Here is a 20,382-nt window from a genome sequence, read left to right as displayed (position 1 = left end):
CCTTATCACTTATCGCCGGAGGATTACCTGTAAGCATTTCTACGACACGCCACCCGTCACTCCACCTTCACATCTTGGTCGATTGACCATGGTCACGAGGGCTCGCGGTACAGCTTTCATTATGAGTTTCCCGACGCCCAGACCAACATTTGAGTGTGAGCTGAGAGGACACGGCAACCTGCCCCGATGGTTTCCAGGAGCTTCTTCGGACCCCGCACGCAATGACAACAATGAAGTCACATAAATGCACTTAACCCCCAGCACCTGATTTGCAGCATCACAGCATTCCTTGAGCGTCCACAGTATCATTTCTTTGAGCTATACTCCGTACACAGTACTCCGCTAACAACAACCCCCTATCTTCACCGCATCCAATCGCAGGCCTCAATCACCCTCCTCTCCATCTACAGTCCTTACCACCACCCACTCGATACATAGGCACCTCCAACCGAGCTTCAACAACCTCCAACCATGGAAGTCATCTCCCCCACCACCTCCAACACCAGCGAGACCCTCTCCCGCCGCCTCTCGCGCATCCCCCGCGAACTCGACATCCTCCCGCAACCCCTCGCCGTCTCCAGCCTCCCAGTCGGCCAACTCGTCTCCCCATCCGCCAAACTCAACACGTCCGTCCTCGCCGACCGCGACTTCATCGACGTCGGCGACCGCTTCTACAAGGACGTCGTCCTCATCGACGGCAAGACGGGCCGCTTCAAGGAGAGCCTGGGCGGCGTGCGCTTGATTGAGAAACCCGCTCCGGGTGACGAGGTGGGCGTCATCGAGGCTATGGAGGAGCGGATCCGGATGCTGAAGAACGACGCCGAGGCTTTTGCCAAGGTGTTAAGCAGGGATGAGCAGGCGAGGGGCTGGATCGAGAAGAGGATGGATAGTGGTGAGGAGGTGGGGTTTGTGACGTCCGTCAGGGAGATTACGGATCCGAGGTATAAGCATGCGATGGTGCAGGAGACGGCGACGGGGGGCATGTGGGAGATTGAGCTCGAGTCGCCGTTTTCGCAGGAGAAGGGCCCCAAGAAGAGGAGGGATAGTGGGTTGGATGTCGTGACGGGGAGTAATACCGATGTCGTGGGCGTTATTGTGAAGAAGGTGGTAAGGGAGGGGGGAGATCTGAGGTTGAGTGAGGAGGAGCTTGGGACACAGTATTGGGTTATGTAGAGTGCTGGGTTGAGGGCTCTAGGTTGTTCAGGGGCAATCACCATTAGGACTTGTCTGGGAAGACATGGAGTTTGGTGTCTTGGTAGGCCTGGATGGCTTGTATAATATAGATTTTTGTTCTCACTCTGGTGTATCCGTATATTTGTGCTATACTGTAACATGTTGCTTCTTCTCGCTCTGTCTTGCCATGTGTCCTTACATCGAGCCCTTATGTTACCTAGGTGAATGTCATAATCACGTGACAGACATCACCCACCTGGGCAAGTATACGTTCAGAATATCAACTGTCGATCGATTCATAAAGGTAGAAGTTACACTTACTCGTTACTTTAAATGCAGGCCTTGCTCGCTCTTGGCGGTTCCGTCAAATTGCAGATCTATTTTGGCAAAACCCGTCGCCCACGACTACGCGTCTAATTTACTCTTTCTCCGCCCGCTCAATAAGCGTGGCTCTGTCTCTAGGTACGTAAATTGCTACTTGCGTACAAACTTCGTTGACCCTTCCCTTGTAGCCTGACCTCAGGCCGCCCACTTGAGCCGCGTACAAACGACCAGCGCCGGTGGCTTGGATCTGCCTTGAATCTCTGCGAGCCCAAGAATAACAGCCGCGGCCACGTAGACTACTGATAGTGCAAAATTTGGGGATATAGAATCATTCCTACAGTGTTGAACTTAGTCTCGTGGTTCGGCTCCAATCTCTAAATACGGGTGGGTGATATAAGAACAAGTGAAGCGTCGGTTCTAGAGACTACCCTACGTGGGGGAAAGAAGTGTAGTGAAGACGTCTCGGAAGTGACGGTTGCGGAAAAGGTGATTGATGCAAAATACCTGCAAGGTCGTGGGATTACGATGCCCAATTACCCCAGGACATGAGATTTTTGTCAGCGTTAGCCATTGGGATTTGGAAATGCTGGGGGACTTGTTTGATGTGGACATTGAACAGGAGACCAAGCCCACCAGCTCGAATAATACTCAGGTGACAAAGCAAGCAGTTTCCCACCTACGCGTCAAGGAACACAATCGCATTTGTCCAAAACAAGTACGATCATATGCGTCATAGTTTTTCCAAACACTGGGCAATAAATATATCATGGGCTTGTTTCGCAACCGGAAATACTACCTTGATTGCATGAGGCTTTGATACGGTTGACCGAATATCCGTGTTCCTATTCGCTGTGTACGATGTCATCGACCCAAGACACGGAGGCCGAGAGTTATAGCGAAGAATTCAAAGCATTGCGACGGAAGCTCTTGGAATATCCTATAGGAGAAGACTATCCTAAATTTAAGGAACGCCAGAAGCATGCGGTAAACCCTGGGAAGGCACGAGAGCTGTGGAACACAGTCTTGTCAGAGTGTCGTACGCGAAAATCGAGGGAAGGTAATGGGTATCACCCACGGGCGATGGATCGTGGATGGAATAGAGTTGAGCGTCATTGGGTTCCGTATGATGGAGACTCACCGAAATTAATGGACGAGCCATGCCTGGCGATGGACATGTTTACAGACGGATCGAAGGCAAATCCGAGGACGATGAGCTTGACGAAGAACGATCGGAAGGAGAATCGGATATTGAAAATGATATGCACGAGGAGGATAAAACGACACATGAGCCGGATAGGAGCATTACACTGGAAGGCTCCGATCAAAGAAGTAAAAGCCAAGGAGAGGTACCTCGACGCCCTTCGACCGGGCGACTTGAAGCGATTGTCAGCATTAAGCGGCAACTGCAGCAGCCCCAGCCCATCTCTGGACTGTTGTCGCCGCTGGAACTTCGATTGCGCATTTACAAGCTTCATATGAAGAATGTGTATGCAGAGGTTCCTAGACTGGAACAAGCTGTCCGATCAAAGACTAAGCGTCCTCTTCTCCAAAAGTGCACTCCACGCCCGCCACCGCCACTCTCCTTCAAAGAAGGTCGTCAAATTCGGGAATGCAGAATATTGTTACAAGTGCACAAGGAATAGTCCGGCCCGCCTATCAGCATGGCGACTTGGAGAGGCCTGTATACCTTGCGTATGAGAGTTACAACAGGGATTATCTACGCGTGTGTGAGACGTATCGACCTCCGCATCACCTGGGTCCTGAGGCGTATCCCCGATGTCACTTCCACGGCCTTGACCATTATGAGTGCTCCGATTGCAAGACCCCAGGCGTAAACCCCCACAAACATACGCGACACTTGCTCAAATTCAGCAGTCACGGGAATTTAGACGCAAGCCTGCCCGCACTGTGCTGTGTAAACAGACACATTTTCAAAGATATGTGGTGGGAGTTCTTTGGCAAGCAACAACGCAGCGCTTGAGGGCACGATCGTCAACTTGAATTATCGTCCTTTATTCAGACTTTGTCGCATGCTTCAACGGACGACGCAGCAAGTTTACACGTTTGACAGAATCGGGATCCGTAATGTGAAGAACCTTTGGAGGCGTAATGGGGGCTTCTGCCCAAATATCACAACGTGTTGGCACAAAGGAGCGAGGATTGCGGGGGATTTCTGTAATCTCGGCAAAGCATTTGAGGACCACTGGCTGTACGGTTTTCCCTTGTGGCCTCCGTGGGAATTGTCAGAGGAAAATGAAGGGGAACTTATACATTATTGGATGGATCGTACAAGGAAGGCAGCTGCCCTATGCCGTTGGGATCGAAAAGCCTGGGAGCGCCTGACCCGTCCCTACGTTTTACAAACCAAATCCTCGTTTGAGGTTCTCACGCGCCAAAAGTCTCTCCGATACGAGAAAGGCTTTGGTTTAGTGGAGGGGTCGATATGGATGATCGCCATGGGAGCGTATTATCGTCTGGGATATTGCGGAGAGTGGGAGAATCTAGATGACTTTTCAAGTGTCGATTCAATACACTCGTATACGCACAAGAAGGCTGGAAATCGGGAGTACGGATTTGTGAAGACGGTCCTGGAGTATCTACATCAGGTCGAAAAAGTACTTGATGAGAAAGTTCAATTGTCCGAGGAGACTTGGAAGGCGCTCTGGTGGGGACAACCTGTACCGGATGTCGATGTCCTATGAGGATGACCCCTGGGCACATGCTACAGAATCGCGGGAATTGATTCAACGCTGCTTGCTATAGATTCTTTTGGTTTACAATGGATTATTCTTCAAGGCCTCACTGGTGCCCATCAGAGCGTTCCGACTCAGCGTTTCCTCCCTGACTGACTAGGGATTCAATTCACTTTCAGCAACCGAGAGGTAGCGCCATATCGTAGAAAGTAGAATGACGTTTGACGAAGATCTCTCATCTCCAGTCTTCGTAATAGAAGGGCGCGCATCTTTGAGTACAAATGAATCCACCTGTCACTCGGGGCAAGGAACTCAGCTAGTATTTGACACCAAACCGCATTAACACCATCCACAACCCTCAAGAGAGGGCTTTTGTTACACAGCCGTACGGAGTGACAAATGCTTTCATATTATGAGGTCCTTGTCACGATCGCATGGTACGCTCTTGTGGTGCCTGAAAATCCTGGTCTTACCCAAGCTATCTTCCTTGAAAAGCGCAAAAGAATCTCTGTCCATCCTCCACCTGCTTGTAGCTTCGCCCCACTTGCCCTCTGAAAGGGGGTTGAGCCAACTGGCATTCCTAAGCGGATATAGGACACAATTGCCGCCTTCTCACTAGATGTGCCGTGGGATGAATGTGAGGTGCACACATAGGCGGCCGAAGGCAATGGGTATAATGCAATTTGGATATTCATCCTAAGCATATCAAAATGTCAGCGTTGTGTACCACGACATGATATGAATGACGGGACTCTGACTTACTAGTTCAAATTTGAACCCTTTCCTCCACACTCATATCCTGCCAGTGAAGCGAAATTGATTGCTTACATTTCTCCTACTACGAGGGACGTTCTTCTGGCATATAGCGTGCTGACTTGCTTGGCCTTCACAGAAACTAAGAAAGAAGATCGGCGACATTCATCGGCATCTCGTCGATCTGAGTAGAGTAATACACTAATAACGGTTAGGTCTATAGTAATGCTGAGGAATGGCGAATACTTACACTCAATATCTCGGAGGATGCGCACATCTTCCTGTGTGACGAAGTTGATAGCCACGCCTCTGCGTCCAAAGCGGCCACTGCGACCGATCCTGTGGATATAGTTTTCACGATTGGACGGAAGATCATAGTTGATCACCAGTGACACCTGTTGCACATCGATTCCGCGAGCCCAGACGTCAGTGGAGATAAGAACGCGCGAGTTCGCCTGTCTGAAGTCTTGCATGATACTATCACGCTCTCGTTGCGGCATGTCTCCATGCATGGATGAAACGGTGAAGTTTGCTTCACGCATCTTGTCCGTCAACCAGTCAACCTTGCGGCGCGTATTGCAGAAGATGACCGCTTGCGTGATTGTCAGGGTGTCGTAGAGGTCACACAGTGTGTCGAACTTCCACTCTTCCTTCTCGATCGCAATGAAGTACTGCTTAAGGCCTTCCAGTGTCAACTCGTCGCGCTTAACGAGAATGCGAACAGGATCAGTCATAAACTTTGTGGTCATTTCAAGGACGTCATAAGGGAGGGTAGCCGAGACGACGACGACCTGAGTAGCGGGAGGGAGATAACGGTAAACATCGTAAATCTGCTCTCGAAAACCACGGTTGAGAAGTTCGTCTGCCTCATCCAAAACAAGCATCTTGATATTGCGTGTTCGAAGGTTCCGGCGGCGGATCATGTCGGCTACACGGCCAGGCGTCCCGGAAACAACGTGTTGTCCATAATCGAGCTTGCGGATGTCCTCGCCAACGTTCGTGCCTCCGATACACGCGTGGCACTGCACATTCATGTAGTCGCCGAGGCCCATTATGACGGACTGAATCTGAGTCGCGAGTTCGCGAGTGGGTGAGAGAACCAAAGCTGCACTACGTTAACATGGATCGGCAAAGTAAAGGAGTCCTACGAACCTTGTGTCTCCCGGACAGCCGTATCGATGACTTGGAGGATTGAGATAGAGAAGGTTGCTGTCTTTCCTGTGCCGGACTGAGCTTGTGCAATGGTATCGCGACCTTTACAAATCTGCACAATGGCGCGAGACTGCACTGCTGAGGGCGACTCGTAACCGTATGCATAGATGCCGCGCAATAGATTCTCTTTCAAGTGCATGGCCTCGAAGGTTGGCGCCACCGTCACCTCCTTCGAGGTGGAAAACTCCATCTTCTCGTCCGCCTGCCGATCGATTCCTTCAGCCATCGTGTAGGTATTTCGGTATTTAACTGGGTGTATAGATCGAAGTGGGTTGTGGCGATGGCCGTGTTTGGGGTTGTCCAAATCTTTGGCGTTCACTTGCCAAGGTCGGAACGGATTTACCTTTTTCCTGAACCGCAGTTTTGCCTCCGCGCGCCTGGGGACCAGCAACTCGACCACTGCGAAGAGATCATACAACTCTGCCGTACCCAACCGGGGGTAAAATCCTAATTATCCTGCACGACCCATATACCGGCGCCGTCATGCCTCTTCTTGAAGACCAGCGCCTGCTCCACGAGGATCTCGAACGACTCGAGGACGCCATCGCCGAGCGGCTTTTAGAAGACCCCAAGCATATACGAGAGCGCCTCGCCCGCGATCATGAGATCAACGAGTTTCTTTCACTTATTGAGCATCAATCCGATCGCCTGCTCAAGATATATGAGGATGTCGACGGCGAAAAGGATCGCGAACTTCGGGATATGAGCACGGGGGATACGATGGCCTCGTTCAACAGACAACTTGCCTCCATCCGAGAGCACTACCGCCGGTATCCGAACGAACCTGTGGAGAACCTCGAGAAGGCGTACAAAACTCGCACACCAGAAGATCAAGCTCGAGCAATTGCCAGGATAGAGTCTATGTTTACGGGTGAAGAAGGATTTGGTCGCTTCTTCGACTTGACGATGCTTCATGAGCAGTATCTCAATCTACCAATTCTCCAACTGACCCGTCGGTTGAGCTATCTCCAATATCTGGACACATTCGATAACTTCACGCAAGGTACCTTTAATAGGACACAGAAGCTTTCAGAGTCATATTTCCAGTATCTCAAGGCCCTCCAAGAATATCTGGAAAGCTTTATGCGTCGAACCAAGCCTCTGGAAAATCTGGATAAGCTGTTCGCCAGCTTTGATAAAGAGTTCGATGAGCTATGGGAGAAGGACGAGGTGCCTGGATGGGAGAAACAGGAGAAACGGGCGACGACAGTTGCAGCTTCGGAGGAATCCAGATCAACCGATGGCATCTGGTGCTCTGCCTGCAAGAAAGGCTTTGCATCGGAGGCTGTGTACGAAAACCATTTGACGGGAAAGAAACATAAGCGGGCGCAAGCCCTATTAGATGAAGGGTCAAGGAATGTAACTGACGTCAGCGTGCCCTTGAGCACCAGTGCACAGCGCTTGAAGGAGCGAGCAATCGCGGAAAAGGAGTTTCGAATTCGAAAGCTTGCGGGTGCCATGCAGACCGAGCGGAGCGATACACGGGCCAATGTTGAGAGGAAGCAGGGTATGACCGAAAGGGAACGTCAGCATGAACTTGAGATGTTGTACAACGACACGGTAGAGGGAGCTGGCGCGAAGGAGGAGGACGGCCACGAGTCGGAGGGCGAAGACAAGATATACAATCCGCTCAAGCTGCCCCTTGCCTGGGACGGCAAACCCATTCCTGTGTGGCTGTACCGGCTTCATGGTCTTGGAGTGGAGTTCCCCTGTGAGATTTGCGGCAACTTTGTCTACATGGGTCGACGCGCTTTCGACAAACACTTCAGCGAACCTCGACATGTGTACGGTCTCAAATGTCTCGGAATTACTGGCAACATCTCCCTCTTCCGTGAAATTACGAGTATTGAGGAAGCGACCAACTTGTGGAAGAAGTTCCAACAGGACAAGAAGAAGGAGAAGACAGAGGCCGACAACGTGGTGCAAATGGAGGACAGCGAAGGCAATGTTATGCCTGAGAAGATTTACAATGATTTGCTGGCACAGGGTATCCTTTGAGTGTCGTCCATGATGGTAAGCATAGGTTACTGGAGTTTTGGTTACAGGTTGACATCTTTTGGGAACACTTTAGGGCTATTATTTGCTCTTATGGGGAAGCCTACTGGCCATGACCAGGTATGGGGGTTATTGCTTCAGCGTTGGCGTTCGGACTTCTCAATAGGGCGGTTTCTCATTGATACCTCAGTGAGAGGCAGTTGCACATGGAATACGAGCTGTACAGGATTCCCCAGTCCTCCCTCCCTAATGCAGGTGTCTAATTATGTCAGGACCTCGCACTACCTCGGTATCACGCCCGCAGAAGGTCAGACTTTGACCTTCTTATGAGAACTGTACGTGGACGGCATGACGAAGGCTGTCTTGCACTCCGCTCATCCGTACACCGACCATTTGCTTGACCTTGCCAAGGAGACCAGCCCAACTTGCATTTTCCCGAGACCCCTTTTCCTCTCGGGGTTATTGAGATAACTCCCTGCCTCATGTGTTCTTTCTTCGCCATTCGCCTTCCATCCTGCCAAGTGATTCGCGAAATGTGCTGGCCTAGATTCAGGTAATTCTGCTCTGTTGTATATGGCAAAATCCGGAGGTGGAGCCGGAGCCCAATCCACCTTGATAGACTGGTCCTTGGACAGCTTTTGATTGTCGAACCACAGCTCGAAGCGGATGTCTGCCGGACCGATCAGGACTTTCACCTGATACTCAATCTTCAGGTAATGCTTCCCTACGTTCCAGAACCTCTTATTTTTCTCAATGAATTTTCTTTCGTCTGCACTGCTCAGATCACTCTGAATTTCGCAAAGAATTCGCGTTTCTATTCTCCAGTCAGCCTGAGCATAATGTCTCAACTTTTCCTTCCAATATTACCGTGGTTCATCTGATCCGGCAATCGCGCAGCATCCAGGTGGCTTTCGATCACACTGGTTGGAAATGCTTTCCGCGGATCCCCAGGAGCAATCTTTTTGATGAAATTGTGGACGATCGGTTTGTCCACGCTCACGGGTTCCCCTTTCTTCACAAACCAAGCGATGGCTTGCACGATATACAACTTGCCGTTTAGAGGGTCTCTGACTAGGTGCTTTCCCTGATGCTCCGGGTTCCTTTTGTCGTATAAGATTTTGCACATTGTTCCATACGAGGCCCTGCAGCATCGCCAGCCAAGGACACTGTGCGATGTGAGCAGCTTGCGAACACGGTCGGAAACCAACCCCTTCGCAACGGCGAGCTGAGGATCTGGGGAAACACGAACTCTGACCTCCCGTGCATTTGGCATCGCACTCTGGGCGTAGTAAGTTCTCAAGCGCGACTGTACATAGGGACTGTTTCCCAGGCCTCCGCTCAATACAAGATGGGCCACTTGTTCGCCAGGGAACTTCTGGTGTAGCGTCTGCAATTGCGTATCGATCAATTTGCATAGTTTGGCGATTTGCTTGTCGAAGAGCTGCTGCAGATCCTCACTCGCAAATGTCATCTCTCCCGCTCTGATTCTCACTTCTGGATCGGGGTTGTTGTACGTGTGCGGGACACGTGGGATCCCAATGGAAAAGATTGGAGTGCCATCTGGAGAGCCGTATTCGCATTTTACAGCCTGGAAATCGCGCGACTTCATCATCTCCCATGCTGCGTCCTCTGGGAGAATGGGAAGCGGAAGTTGATTATGGGATAGTGCAAGGCGATGCTGCACGAGCTTCTCGAAAGCATAATCTATTGCTGCGGAACCAATGGTTTCTCCAAAAACAACGTCGAGCTGTTGCAACGAGATGGATTGGTTGATCGTATTGTTGACGCGAAGCACAGAAAGGTCGGTCGTCCCTCCTCCAGCATCGCAGACGAGCAATATGTCCCCCTCTCGAAAGATCCCAGGCGCTTCCGTCGACACATGAACAGCCGCTGCTTCGGCCTCTGTCAATCCAATAGTAACAGAATGCTGGGGATGCGATCCAAAACCAGAGCGTCTGACAATACGCTTGAAGTTCTCCACTGTTGGATATGTAGGCCAAGTGGTAGGAACCGAAAAGATGAACTCTATACGGGCTGTTGTCCAGTCTGCCCCTGATATCTCAGACCCTAGTTTGAAGGCTAGGTATTCATACATTTTCTTCAAGTAATCCTCGTACCACTTTTCCACTTCCTCCAAGGACTTAGGGGCGCTGTCTGGATCCTCTCGTTGTTTTTGGGCCAATTTAGCAGGGTCGAGGCATGTTTTGAACCATTCTTTGTAATCTTTGTCCTCGGCAGTAGACTCTGCTACAGTCTCCGAGAGGAAGCCCCATGACGAAGGCTCGGAGGCGTGATTGGGATAGACAATGACAGTGGGGACTTTGTTCTCGTTGGCTTGGAATCTACCGGGCCATTTCTGGACCCAACGGACGGTTTCACTGCCAATTGAGAGGTTTGCATAGGATACGCCAGTACCTAGTGAATTCCGTTAGTCCTTCTTTACTTCTCTCAATGCCAGTCCTGCAACTTCATGGACTGTGAAAACTAGAGCACGTGACAGTGATTTGCCAAGCCTTTGTCAAAGAAGCTTAGCTCTTAACGGCCCGCTTCCCGAGGTCCGCGCTCATCAATCTCTATTCCCACGTCCTTCCGTGGTTTTTCAGCACTTACAAGTCATCCCCAAGTCCACTCCCACAATCATATGCGGTTTTTCTCTTTCGGACATTGTCATTGTCGACATCCTTTACTACCTCACCGAGCTGCGGACGCGCCGGCAAATCTATAAGACACCAAAATGCCACAGAGCACTCCGTCCCCGCCTCGTCACAGCCTTGCGGCACAGCAATACCCCCCGTGAACCACCCTGCCGCACCGCGTGTGGCACAGTCTTAACGCTGATCAGCACCGGGCGCTTACATTCTGCATGCTATGGGATGCCTAGCTAGTGTTTGCTGTTTGCTTTGCTGTGAATGTTTAATCTGTGGGCGGCGTAGTACATAGTACATGTGTGATTTATGCGCCCAGATGTTGGGGGTCACAGCTGTTAGCAGACCGTTTTATGGTGCAGGTTGAGAGGCTATGAGGTCCTGGTTGGGGGCGGATGGATGCTGGGGCGCGGAGACGCTGTTATTTGTGATGCCAATAAGAGGACAGCTTTGAGGATGTGGGTCACGCTATGAGGTGCTTATTGTCGTACGGTGCTGGACGGTCTGAGACTCAGAGCGACCACCCTGGCGATATTTGTGGGCTAGTGGGCGCGAAGCATGGTTCAGAAACTCCTTATTAGGCTTGAACCCATTCATATTGCGAGGTTCAGCTTCGGACGACTGCGGAGTCCCCATGGAGAGCTATTGTCCTTGCCTATGTCCGTAAGACCCCCTAAACTTCGCACCTCACGCTGGGACCTGGCTCAGTGAACATATTTTACGTGGGTAGGGATTGGTCTCCTGCACTGAGTGCGTAACTGATACGGCTCCAGAAAATCAATCTATACTTCAGCAAGACTTCGAGTCGTTGACCCGAATCATCTGAGTCTTCCTCTTTGAAAGATCAAAGACGGAAACCAACCACTGGCAACCTCAACATGGCAGCCACTATGGCGACGGCGCAGACTGGACAGCTCGCAAGTTCCGGAATTGCAATACCCACAAGTCAAATCACAGGCAATTCACAAGGAGGGGCCATACCGTCACCTCCTTGGCATACTATAGAACGCGTTAGCCCTCCCGTCAGTGTCTTTAAGGAGTCGGCATCAACCACGAATCTTCGCTTGATGGGAAATTCACTGCTGGCTGACTCGAACATCGGGCCTGGTGGCGTTGCCACTTACAACAACGTCACTCTAATATTTGGAACGGATCAGACCCTCACCTACTCTCTGGATGGCAAAGATGGCCAAAAGGAAACATTCGGGGTGGCTCTAACTGCCCCAGCGGGTGCGACTGCCACATCTTTGATCCAATCCGTTTCCCAATTAAACTCCATCGTTCTTACAAGCAGCTCCGCAACTTTGGCTTCGAGGCTTCCTCCGGGGTCCCACAACAGAACGAGCCCTGCCGGTAACTCCACGCACCCTCCAACAGAGACGCCTGAGGGAACAAGTATCTCGCCTGGCGCAGCTGCTGGCATTGCCATTGGTTGCTTGGTCGCCGGGGGAATTCTCGCCACAATCGTACTCTGGTTGTGGTTGGGACGGGCGAGGAGATTTCGAAGATACGCAAATACGGAATCAGGTACGGCAGCGTTGATGTTCCGTGGAGAGAAGGGGCCGACTCCTCATGTGTCGTCCCTGGGGAGTGGAAGTCCCATTCCCCAAGGTTTGGACAACATCTTACCCCAACCCTTGGAAGACAAAGCTATAACGGCTGGTATGTCTGGTCTGGGCCTTGCAATCAAGAACCACGTCCAAAGCTTTTATCAAACCGGCCGGGTAAGCCCAGGACTACTGGATTTGGAGGAGCTTCAGGCACTGGGAAGCGATGCACCAATCTCGACAGGTACCTTGAGCACGCTCCTCAGTAATTCTGGGACGAGGGAGGTCGCTCTAAGATTTTGTACTGCTTGGGTAGTGGTTTCTCGGATGCAGCTTTCTTCGGAGTTCGAGAAGACGCTTCTACCGCGGGAGTTCGCCCAGTGCTTCCAAGCGATGGCAATCGGTAACCGCACTTCACATGGTACGTGGTGGTTCACCAGACTCATAGTACTCCACTGATATCAATGCAGCTCAAGCCTTGTTATTCGCTCGGTGGCGTGCACTTTCCGCCGAATTGGCTCAGACAACCTACGTCCGAAATCCTTTCTCTCAGTCAGACCCTAGGCACCTTAACGTAGAGAAGACTATCCATGCTCTTGATGGGATCCTTCTTCCCTATAAAGATTCGCGAATGGACAATGCACAACGATTGCAGAACCTTCGGGAGATCCTCAGGCGTGCGGCAAACTTCGCTTTCACGCTCTTCTCACAACCAAGTACGTGGGATTTTGATTGGCAGGAACAGCACGGGGTGTTGTCCGGGAGTTTGTGTATCTTTCCCGCTTTGGTACAGGTCACAGACGAATTGGGGGAGCCCATCAAACCACCGCGAGTGTTTACTGAGGCCATTGTACGACGGCTAGACGGTTGAGCTGTCAGATAGACCTACAACAGAGAATTTGATGAGAATATCAATTCAAAACCTCTGATATCTCTTTCGCTATGGCAACACACTTGCTACACAATCTAATCACTTCTGAAGGGTTCTTTTGGCCCCCAATTATCTGATGGGTTTTCGGCGGTTGGTTGGGGTCGCGGTGATGGTCTGAGTGCGGCACAGCAAGGCGGATTTCACTATTGCGAGGGGCATTAGGGAGCTTTTTCCCAGCAAGCAGCGCCTCATCGTGGAGAAGCCACTGAACACATGCTGCAATGACCCTGGAAGGGGTCACTAGGGTTATGGTGCGACAGTGTGCTTTGCTTGACCGCAGCAACAGCGAAGGAAGAGGAAAGGAGGAAACCCGTTTTCCCACGCGCAACACAGACTTCCTTCTAGCCACTCAACTCCAACTCACTGCCATCATCTCACAGTACCGAAAGGCGTACCAATCCGTAGGAAACGTATCACCACTCGAAAATCGCTTGGTTTGTTGTCACTACTCTCGTCCTCAGGACTTTCCCCGCAGATGCTCCCGCGCCGCACGAGGCGTTGCGCCCGGTGATGTCTCACCTTACTTCTGCATTTCGCAACTCGAAAAGAGCTTCATCCTTCTTTAAGCATACTCATGATCAGTCGGAAGAGAAAGAGATGTTCCCGACAGTGGGCCTGTGCCTCCCCGGTACCGTTCATGGTAACATGCCATCACCATCTCGCGGTCGTCCTCAAAGCCAGCCTGGGCAGGAAAAACGGAGACTCTCAGCAAGACCGTCGTTTGACCGCGGATCGCTGACGAGAACGTCAGTGGAAGACCTGAGAGCTGGGTTTTCCTCCATATCGACTGCATTCCGCTTTGCCGACTTTGTCACTCCTCTCAGCGACCCTTCTTCGGAAATACACCTGCTCGTCAACGTCATCCAGCGCGTTCGCGATGATGTTGCAACGGCATCGCGATTGCGCTCCAGTGACCGTTTTCTCGAATATTCTAAATCGCATCACGAAGAGCGAGCTTGGGTTGACAGCATTCTGATGGACGTGCAATCCGCGCTCAACGATATTGGAATCTATGTTGAGAATATACGTGTGGCGGGAGATGAAGGAGGGCCAGCCAGGATGAGGCGCAAATTTGAATGGGTACTGAGACACCAGCACAAAGTAAGAGACAGACAAGCTGCTCTGGTCGTTTGCCATCAGAGTCTTTCAACAGCAATCAACTTCATGCAGATGGTCGAGATGGGCGATGAGTCACTATTGACATCTGAAGGCGCTATATCCATGATCTACGAAGCTCCTACTCAGCCGTGGATGCAAGCAGAGAGGGGAAGCCTGTTGAGAAGTCCATACATGAGGCAGAAGAACCGTCTTAGTCAAAGGAACCTATCCCTCCCTAGCATACGCGTGTCTGAGGCAGAAAACGACAAGCTAGAAGGTAGGAACTTGCTCTGTTCTTTCCTGACTTAACTAAGTTTTCAAAAGTGAGCTCGGTGAACTCCGATCCGGTTGAGCTACCCGGTAGTACACCGGAAGACCTTCCCGAGCCAGACGATTTGGATCTATATGCTTCCCCAGTAGAGCGGTGCATAGTTGCAGAGGTTTCACATACAGCTCCTCTGGGGGTGGATGCGACTGGAGTCCAAGTGAAAGAGGACGGCAATGAATTTACGGAAAGTGAAAACATATCGCCAGTCCAGGAGAACGAGGATGGATCACCACCAATAACACCTGTTCAAGATAACACCGTACCGATGACGGCGAGACGATACCGACCGTACAGGGGAAGAGCCAAACCTGTCCATGTCAGCCCGCGGCTCGCTGGTAGACACAGATCTCTCCCGATTCAGCTACCTGAGATCGCACAAACGTCCTCCCTGGTCGAGGATCTCGCTCGCTGGGTTATAGGGTATGATGCGCAAGGGACCGATATGTCTGTTCCCCTGGATACACCTTCAACCTCTGCGACCGTATCGCCGACGGTGCCGACCTCCGCTATGTCCTGCCCGGTCCGATTGCAGTCCTGTGGCTCGCATACAAGTGCTGCCTCCACGTCACAAAGCGAAGAATCGGAAGTTCGGTTGTCGAAACTCCCTGAGTCAGATGTGCTTTATGAAGACTCACCCACGCTCCCCCAGGAGCCATATTCTCCAAGGAGTGAGGATAAAAGCTCCATCGAGCAGAATCCGAGCAACAGTAAAGAAAGCGTTGTTCTCAATGCGCACGAGACAAAGGAGACGGAGACTGGAGGTGGGAAAACACCAAGTCAAGAGCCCTGCGTGGGTCCTGCAACGTCGGTGGAATCAAACACTCCTGAGCTGGGGTCAGGTACTGGAGAAAATAGCATGTCGCTAGAGAGGCCTGTTCCGCAGCGTGATATTGCTGATCAGGATGCACAAACTCCGCCACCTCTTCCCCCAAGGCCTACGAGGCCTGCTCTGTCGATTCCACCCACATTCCCAGCTAGCACAAGTCCTAGCGACGCAAAGCCAAAAACGTCTCAAGCGAAGAGAAGGATGGCTCACAGAAGGCGCATGCAGGCTGTGTATGGGTCGGAGTCTGAGTAGAATAATCTCGGTGTTGAAGGCACTGACGAAGTATTTCGGTAACAGACGAAGCAGTAATGGGTTTGCATCATTGGCGACCTTGCACTCATGACTGCTGATGGATATGGGAAGTTTGTCTTGCATGCGTTTGTATGCTTGACTTCCATTCACGGCACCCTTGATAATCCCTGCTGCTCTACACTATGCTCACACACATGGTTTGGGCAGTTATGTTGAATTCGAGGACATCAATTTTGGAATGTGGCGTTGAATACACGTCGTCACAGCGTGACTACTTCACACAACACATCACTCAACCCTTGACTACAGCATTCATGATTTTGTTACCTATTTAAAAAGCAACCCTCTCCCAAAGTATCTCCTTCTGCAAAAACAAAGCTGCATATTAAACAACTTGCTGCAATAAACGCGCATCCATACCCTTACAAGAATGGCCACCAACCTCAAACCCTCCCCGTCCCCAACACCGTCACCACATAGCACGCCTCCGCCTCAACATCGCTCCCAATCTCCCTCTCCATCCACGCCACCGCCAACCGAGTCTTTCTTAGAAATGTACCACTTCCACGAATCTATCGCCACCCTCCGAGAAGGCCTTCAAGCCATGTCCTGGGGCATCCGCAACGTGGAAGCCGGCATCGAGAATCTGCGCGTCATGTTCGACCGGTTCGAGGAGCTCTGTCGTACAGGAGAATATGAACGGGTGAGGTCTCTCCGAAGTGAGACTGGAAGTTAGGCAGACTCGCATGAGGGCGATCGTGATAGTTGTCCCGGATGCCGAAACGCGCAGTCTGAGGAGGGGCCCGTTTATCCTGTGTCGTTGATGTGATACGAGGGGCCGATGTTTGATGGTTGTCGTATTGTGGCCCTGGACAATTTCAAATGCGAGATCATTATGGGAGGTACATAGTCTCATAGGTCAGAATACGCAGGCTTCTCAGAGACCGACAGCGGATTTGTTACCCTTCAATGATAAATTGGAGTGTAATTAGTGCTCTTTCATTAGGGCAATGCGTGATTCAGAGTTCAAAGATACGCTTTTGTCAATATGCTTCTCAACTCCTGACCTTGAACAATCCATATCCTCTTTTAGCACTTGAATCCAATCATCTAGCCAGAGTCTGAGTCCACCAAATGATTCTCGTTTCCACAGAGTAGCCTCTGGCCACGTATTAATCTCCGTCAAGGTCGTTGTTGATGAACATGGTGCCCACATTTACGATGTACACCTCGATTGACCCCCTCACTGCCCCCAATTCTGTGAGTCGCTAGTCCGGGAGATTAGGTCCTTAATCTCGCATCTTTTTAATCTCTTTCTTTGTCTTCTTCCGTCCACTCTCCATGCTACTCGGCAAGTTTGGCTACGTTTTCCTCCGCCTCAAGCTCGAATCGTGCATCCTGGAGGACCTTGATCATCCGAGCTTTCATATCCCAGCTTCCTTCATCGTCTCTCGGAAGTTTGCCGTCGGGGAACACTGCACACCTCAAGGCAATGATGCAAGGCACTAGCGGTTTGTAGTACGGAGTAATTCTTCCCAGGAGTCTTGTATCATCGTCCTCAGGGATCATGCGCTTCCAAAAGCCTAGGGTTTCAGGGGGAAGCGCCTGGCACCATTTGTATATCCCGCCAGACGTTACCACTTCCTCTGACCCTTCGTAGTGGACACAAAGCCAGAAGAGGACCCAGAAGAAGGACTCTAGATCATGTCGAAAGGAATGATTCCCCTCTCCATCCCCGCAAAGCAACTCGGTCGACATAAAAATATGTGTGCCAATCATTTGACGCCCCTGGCAACTCTCTGTCCGGTCGCGGTCCGTGGCCATGTCCAAATCGGTCAGGAACCCCCAGCAGCAGTCTTCTGTAGGCTCCTCCCTGACTAGAAGGTTGCCTAATGAGATATCGCGGTGCACTATTTGAGCATGCTCCCAGAGAGTCCAATAACCCTCAATACAGTCTCCAAGGGCTTTAAGAAGGACTGGCAAGGATTTCGCGTGATACCCTAGGGTAGATTGGCCGGCCAAAGTCCCTCATCACGAGTCGGCGGTGCTCTCGATGCGATTTGGGGGGGATCGATGTCGTCCATAAGTTCGTGGGCAACCACCACTGTCTCGTGATGGTAATAACGGACGATGTTCTTCACACGGCCGTTTTCGCTGGCCTTTCTCAGCAGCTCACCTTCGACCGAATGCTGCGGACGGTGCCAGGAATCCTTCACAACAACAATAGTCTTTGGGTCATGGGCCAGACGTCCTTTGTAGCAGGTAGTGCAGCGACCGCAAATGCGGTGTGACCGCTGCAGTACCTTCTCCACAATGATCTGTTCAAGTTTCCCGTCTCGAGTAATCTCGATGTGCCCTACCTCCCAACAGAGCAGCGTGCTGATTCCAACAGTAGAGTCGAACCCGAGGCGGGGCGTATCCATGAAGAGGAACTGGAGAAATATCCAGACAAACATTTCTCCACCATCGTAGGTGTTGATATCGAACACATCCGAACTCCGGCACCCTGCTCGGTCATGCATCCACACCTGCAAGAGGGACCCGCAGAGACTGAAACCTAGCAGGTACCGGCGACTTGGCTGAATAAAAAAAAGCTCCTCCGCACATCTCGCCATCTTATCAGCGACGGCCTCGTAAGGGCGCTTCGGATCTGTCCTGACCTCCCCTACAACCAGCAAATCGCCATATTTTTTGCCAACGGCGTAGTCGCAGAAACCAACAGTTGGGTAGGGGCGACTTTCGACATCCGTGGGCGGCTTAAAGAGCTTCCGTCGGGGCTGGTCATCGAGTTCGGGGCAAACCTCCACAGCGAGACGGCGCAGATGGTTCATAATCTCGTCTAAGCACTGGATAACGTGTCTCTCTTTAGCTGGTTGAAGCGGCCAGTTTTTCCAGCCCTTGGAACCGAATAGAAGATTACCAGATTTGCATCTGTCGAACACCTCCGTCGCGATTGCCCTAAGGTCTGTGCCGAAGACCTTGTGACAAAAGCTAGGGATCTCGTAATAATCAGCGTCCCACCAGTTTGCCGGTATTGAAGCGTCACTTTCGGGAGCGAGGCTGGAGCAGACGCTTGATGTAGCTTGGCCTTCCAAAGTCGCGGCAGAAGAGATATTGTTGTCGTTCTCAGGTGCTGAGCACCGTCTGCCGCCCCAGCATTCAATTTCCGCACAAATTTTGTCAATATCATCCCCAAAACGATCTACTAGCCAGGAATACCCGATGCGGGTTAACCTAAAGAGGGTGTTGGCGGAAGGGCGGCGTCCTGGAAGCCGCAAAAGAGTATAGGCAAGTATCCTCGCGCTAATCACTTCTTCTAATGGAATGTTTCAGTCCGCGCTGAAATATAATATAGGCGAATATGCTTACCTTCCTTGGAAAATGGCTTTACCCGGCCCTGAGTATCTCGAACGTACTGCCGCCATGCTGCCAGGGGATCGCCTGTTGCTGGTTGCGCCATGGTTGGCAAAGGCGTCGCTCACAAGTGGTCAAGTATGCAACCTTTAGTCTTTCGATTCCATCAACGTTTAGTACGTTGACGGGAGGTTGGCAAGAGTAATCAGACTGGAAACAAACTCGCCCTTGCCCGTTTAGCGGGAAGGTCTATAGGCAAGGCTTTCACCGCTAACAAACGGCGCCTTTACCACTAGGCAACCAGAGCACGGACCGACCGGTACAAAAAATCTGATGCCTTTCATGCACGTGTAGTGCTCGGGTCTTGATAAAACACGTGAATTTTTTCGGAATTCACGGGGCTCGAGGCTCTCAAGGAACCAGCTAGACACTTCTACAGAATACAAGGACAAGAGTGGGCATACGCATCCTACCAGCAATACAACGCCTATCCCTCCTCAAGTGGGCAAGGGAGATCACACACTAGAGTCGCTCACCGCCTGGCGCACGTCCCTACCTGGCGCCCGCGAACACCATTTTTCATCCAAACTTCGAACCGTTCTATCTCATCCACCATGGCAGGTATCGAGGCAGCTCTTGAAGCTTTGAATTCGCTGGAACCTGGAGAATCTTTTAACTATTCAGATTATGCGAAATTGTATGGATGCAACTGGACAACGCTGTCACGGCGCCATCGAGGCGTACAAGGGACCTGTGCCTCCAAGGTACAGAATGACAGGCTACTCAACACCACACAGGAGAAGCAGCTTATAAAGTATATAAACAACCTTTGCGAACGTGGCCTTCCTCCTTCTCGACCTATGATATGAAATTTTGCATCTCAAATAGCCCAAAAACCATACGGCAAAACTGGGTTGATCGCTTTATTGCCCGACACAGCAGCGAGATTGTCTCACACTGGGCATCAGGCCTTGATCGCAATTGTTACAAAGCCGACTCTGCCTTTAAATATACGCTGTACTTCGAGCTTCTCAAGCACAAAATCGAGCAATATGATATCGACAGTCGACATATATACAATATGGATGAAAAAGGCTTCTTAATTGGACTGCTATCTAAAACCAAGCACGTGTTCACACGCAGCATGTACGAGTCAGGAAAGCTGAAGCATATCATACAGGATGGCAATCGGGAGTATTACTACTATAGCTTGCATCTGCGCTGATGGCTCTGCGCTTTCACCAGCGCTGA

At 51.2% G+C, this 20,382-nt stretch overlaps 8 protein-coding genes across 8 annotated transcripts; 5 read left to right on the top strand and 3 right to left on the bottom strand.

Annotated features, from left to right (window-relative positions):
• The first annotated feature begins 28 nt into the window (after nucleotides 1–28).
• Nucleotides 29–1,332, top strand: EI97DRAFT_429699 (uncharacterized protein). Its single transcript, XM_033797502.1, has one exon. The coding sequence runs from the start codon at nucleotides 472–474 to the stop codon at nucleotides 1,171–1,173; it is 702 nt and encodes a 233-aa protein (XP_033657469.1). The 5' UTR covers nucleotides 29–471; the 3' UTR covers nucleotides 1,174–1,332.
• Nucleotides 1,333–2,355: 1,023 nt separating this feature from the next.
• Nucleotides 2,356–2,976, top strand: EI97DRAFT_439026 (uncharacterized protein; the record flags this gene model as incomplete). The annotated part of the gene is made up of 1 exon (XM_033799537.1): nucleotides 2,356–2,976. The coding sequence occupies one exon, from the start codon at nucleotides 2,356–2,358 to the stop codon at nucleotides 2,974–2,976; it is 621 nt and encodes a 206-aa protein (XP_033657468.1).
• Nucleotides 2,977–5,085: 2,109 nt separating this feature from the next.
• On the bottom strand, nucleotides 5,086–6,381 carry EI97DRAFT_454872 (ATP-dependent RNA helicase fal1; the record flags this gene model as incomplete). The annotated part of the gene is made up of 3 exons (XM_033800585.1): nucleotides 5,086–5,144; nucleotides 5,194–6,048; nucleotides 6,096–6,381. The coding sequence occupies 3 exons, from the start codon at nucleotides 6,379–6,381 to the stop codon at nucleotides 5,086–5,088; spliced, it is 1,200 nt and encodes a 399-aa protein (XP_033657467.1).
• A 175-nt stretch (nucleotides 6,382–6,556) lies between these two features.
• On the top strand, nucleotides 6,557–8,571 carry EI97DRAFT_429697 (uncharacterized protein). Its single transcript, XM_033797501.1, has one exon. It carries the CDS (start codon nucleotides 6,639–6,641, stop codon nucleotides 8,151–8,153), a length of 1,515 nt encoding a protein of 504 aa, XP_033657466.1. The 5' UTR covers nucleotides 6,557–6,638; the 3' UTR covers nucleotides 8,154–8,571.
• On the bottom strand, nucleotides 8,298–10,815 carry EI97DRAFT_477419 (uncharacterized protein; the record flags this gene model as incomplete). Its single annotated transcript, XM_033801958.1, has 4 exons — nucleotides 8,298–8,964; nucleotides 9,018–9,198; nucleotides 9,370–10,565; nucleotides 10,761–10,815. The coding sequence occupies 4 exons, from the start codon at nucleotides 10,813–10,815 to the stop codon at nucleotides 8,525–8,527; spliced, it is 1,872 nt and encodes a 623-aa protein (XP_033657465.1). The 3' UTR covers nucleotides 8,298–8,524.
• Nucleotides 10,816–11,862: 1,047 nt separating this feature from the next.
• On the top strand, nucleotides 11,863–13,213 carry EI97DRAFT_369567 (uncharacterized protein; the record flags this gene model as incomplete). Its single annotated transcript, XM_033795195.1, has 2 exons — nucleotides 11,863–12,763; nucleotides 12,813–13,213. The coding sequence occupies 2 exons, from the start codon at nucleotides 11,863–11,865 to the stop codon at nucleotides 13,211–13,213; spliced, it is 1,302 nt and encodes a 433-aa protein (XP_033657464.1).
• A 354-nt stretch (nucleotides 13,214–13,567) lies between these two features.
• Nucleotides 13,568–16,051, top strand: EI97DRAFT_105579 (uncharacterized protein). The gene is made up of 2 exons (XM_033792929.1): nucleotides 13,568–14,648; nucleotides 14,696–16,051. The coding sequence occupies exons 1-2, from the start codon at nucleotides 13,784–13,786 to the stop codon at nucleotides 15,775–15,777; spliced, it is 1,947 nt and encodes a 648-aa protein (XP_033657463.1). The 5' UTR covers nucleotides 13,568–13,783; the 3' UTR covers nucleotides 15,778–16,051.
• Nucleotides 16,052–17,121: 1,070 nt separating this feature from the next.
• EI97DRAFT_463985 (uncharacterized protein) lies at nucleotides 17,122–19,366 on the bottom strand (the record flags this gene model as incomplete). Its single annotated transcript, XM_033801395.1, has 3 exons — nucleotides 19,147–19,366; nucleotides 17,813–19,093; nucleotides 17,122–17,753 (listed from the first exon to the last, which is right to left on the bottom strand). Exons 1-3 carry the CDS (start codon nucleotides 19,235–19,237, stop codon nucleotides 17,122–17,124), a joined length of 2,004 nt encoding a protein of 667 aa, XP_033657462.1. The 5' UTR covers nucleotides 19,238–19,366.
• Between the last annotated feature and the right edge of the window lie 1,016 nt (nucleotides 19,367–20,382).

This window comes from Westerdykella ornata (genome assembly GCF_010094085.1).
Source record: "Westerdykella ornata strain CBS 379.55 unplaced genomic scaffold EI97scaffold_2, whole genome shotgun sequence".
Lineage (NCBI taxonomy): Eukaryota > Fungi > Ascomycota > Dothideomycetes > Pleosporales > Sporormiaceae > Westerdykella > Westerdykella ornata.
This window is presented reverse-complemented; position numbering and strand designations above follow the sequence as displayed.

Excerpts from the sequence above, each read along its gene's own strand:
- EI97DRAFT_429699 (XM_033797502.1), top strand. The coding sequence starts at position 472 with ATGGAAGTCATCTCCCCCACCACCTCCAACACCAGCGAGACCCTCTCC.
- EI97DRAFT_429697 (XM_033797501.1), top strand. The coding sequence starts at position 6,639 with ATGCCTCTTCTTGAAGACCAGCGCCTGCTCCACGAGGATCTCGAACGA.
- EI97DRAFT_105579 (XM_033792929.1), top strand. The coding sequence starts at position 13,784 with ATGTCTCACCTTACTTCTGCATTTCGCAACTCGAAAAGAGCTTCATCC. Across the intron at positions 14,649-14,695 it reads AGAAAACGACAAGCTAGAAG|TGAGCTCGGTGAACTCCGAT; the intron begins GTAGGAACTTGC and ends AGTTTTCAAAAG.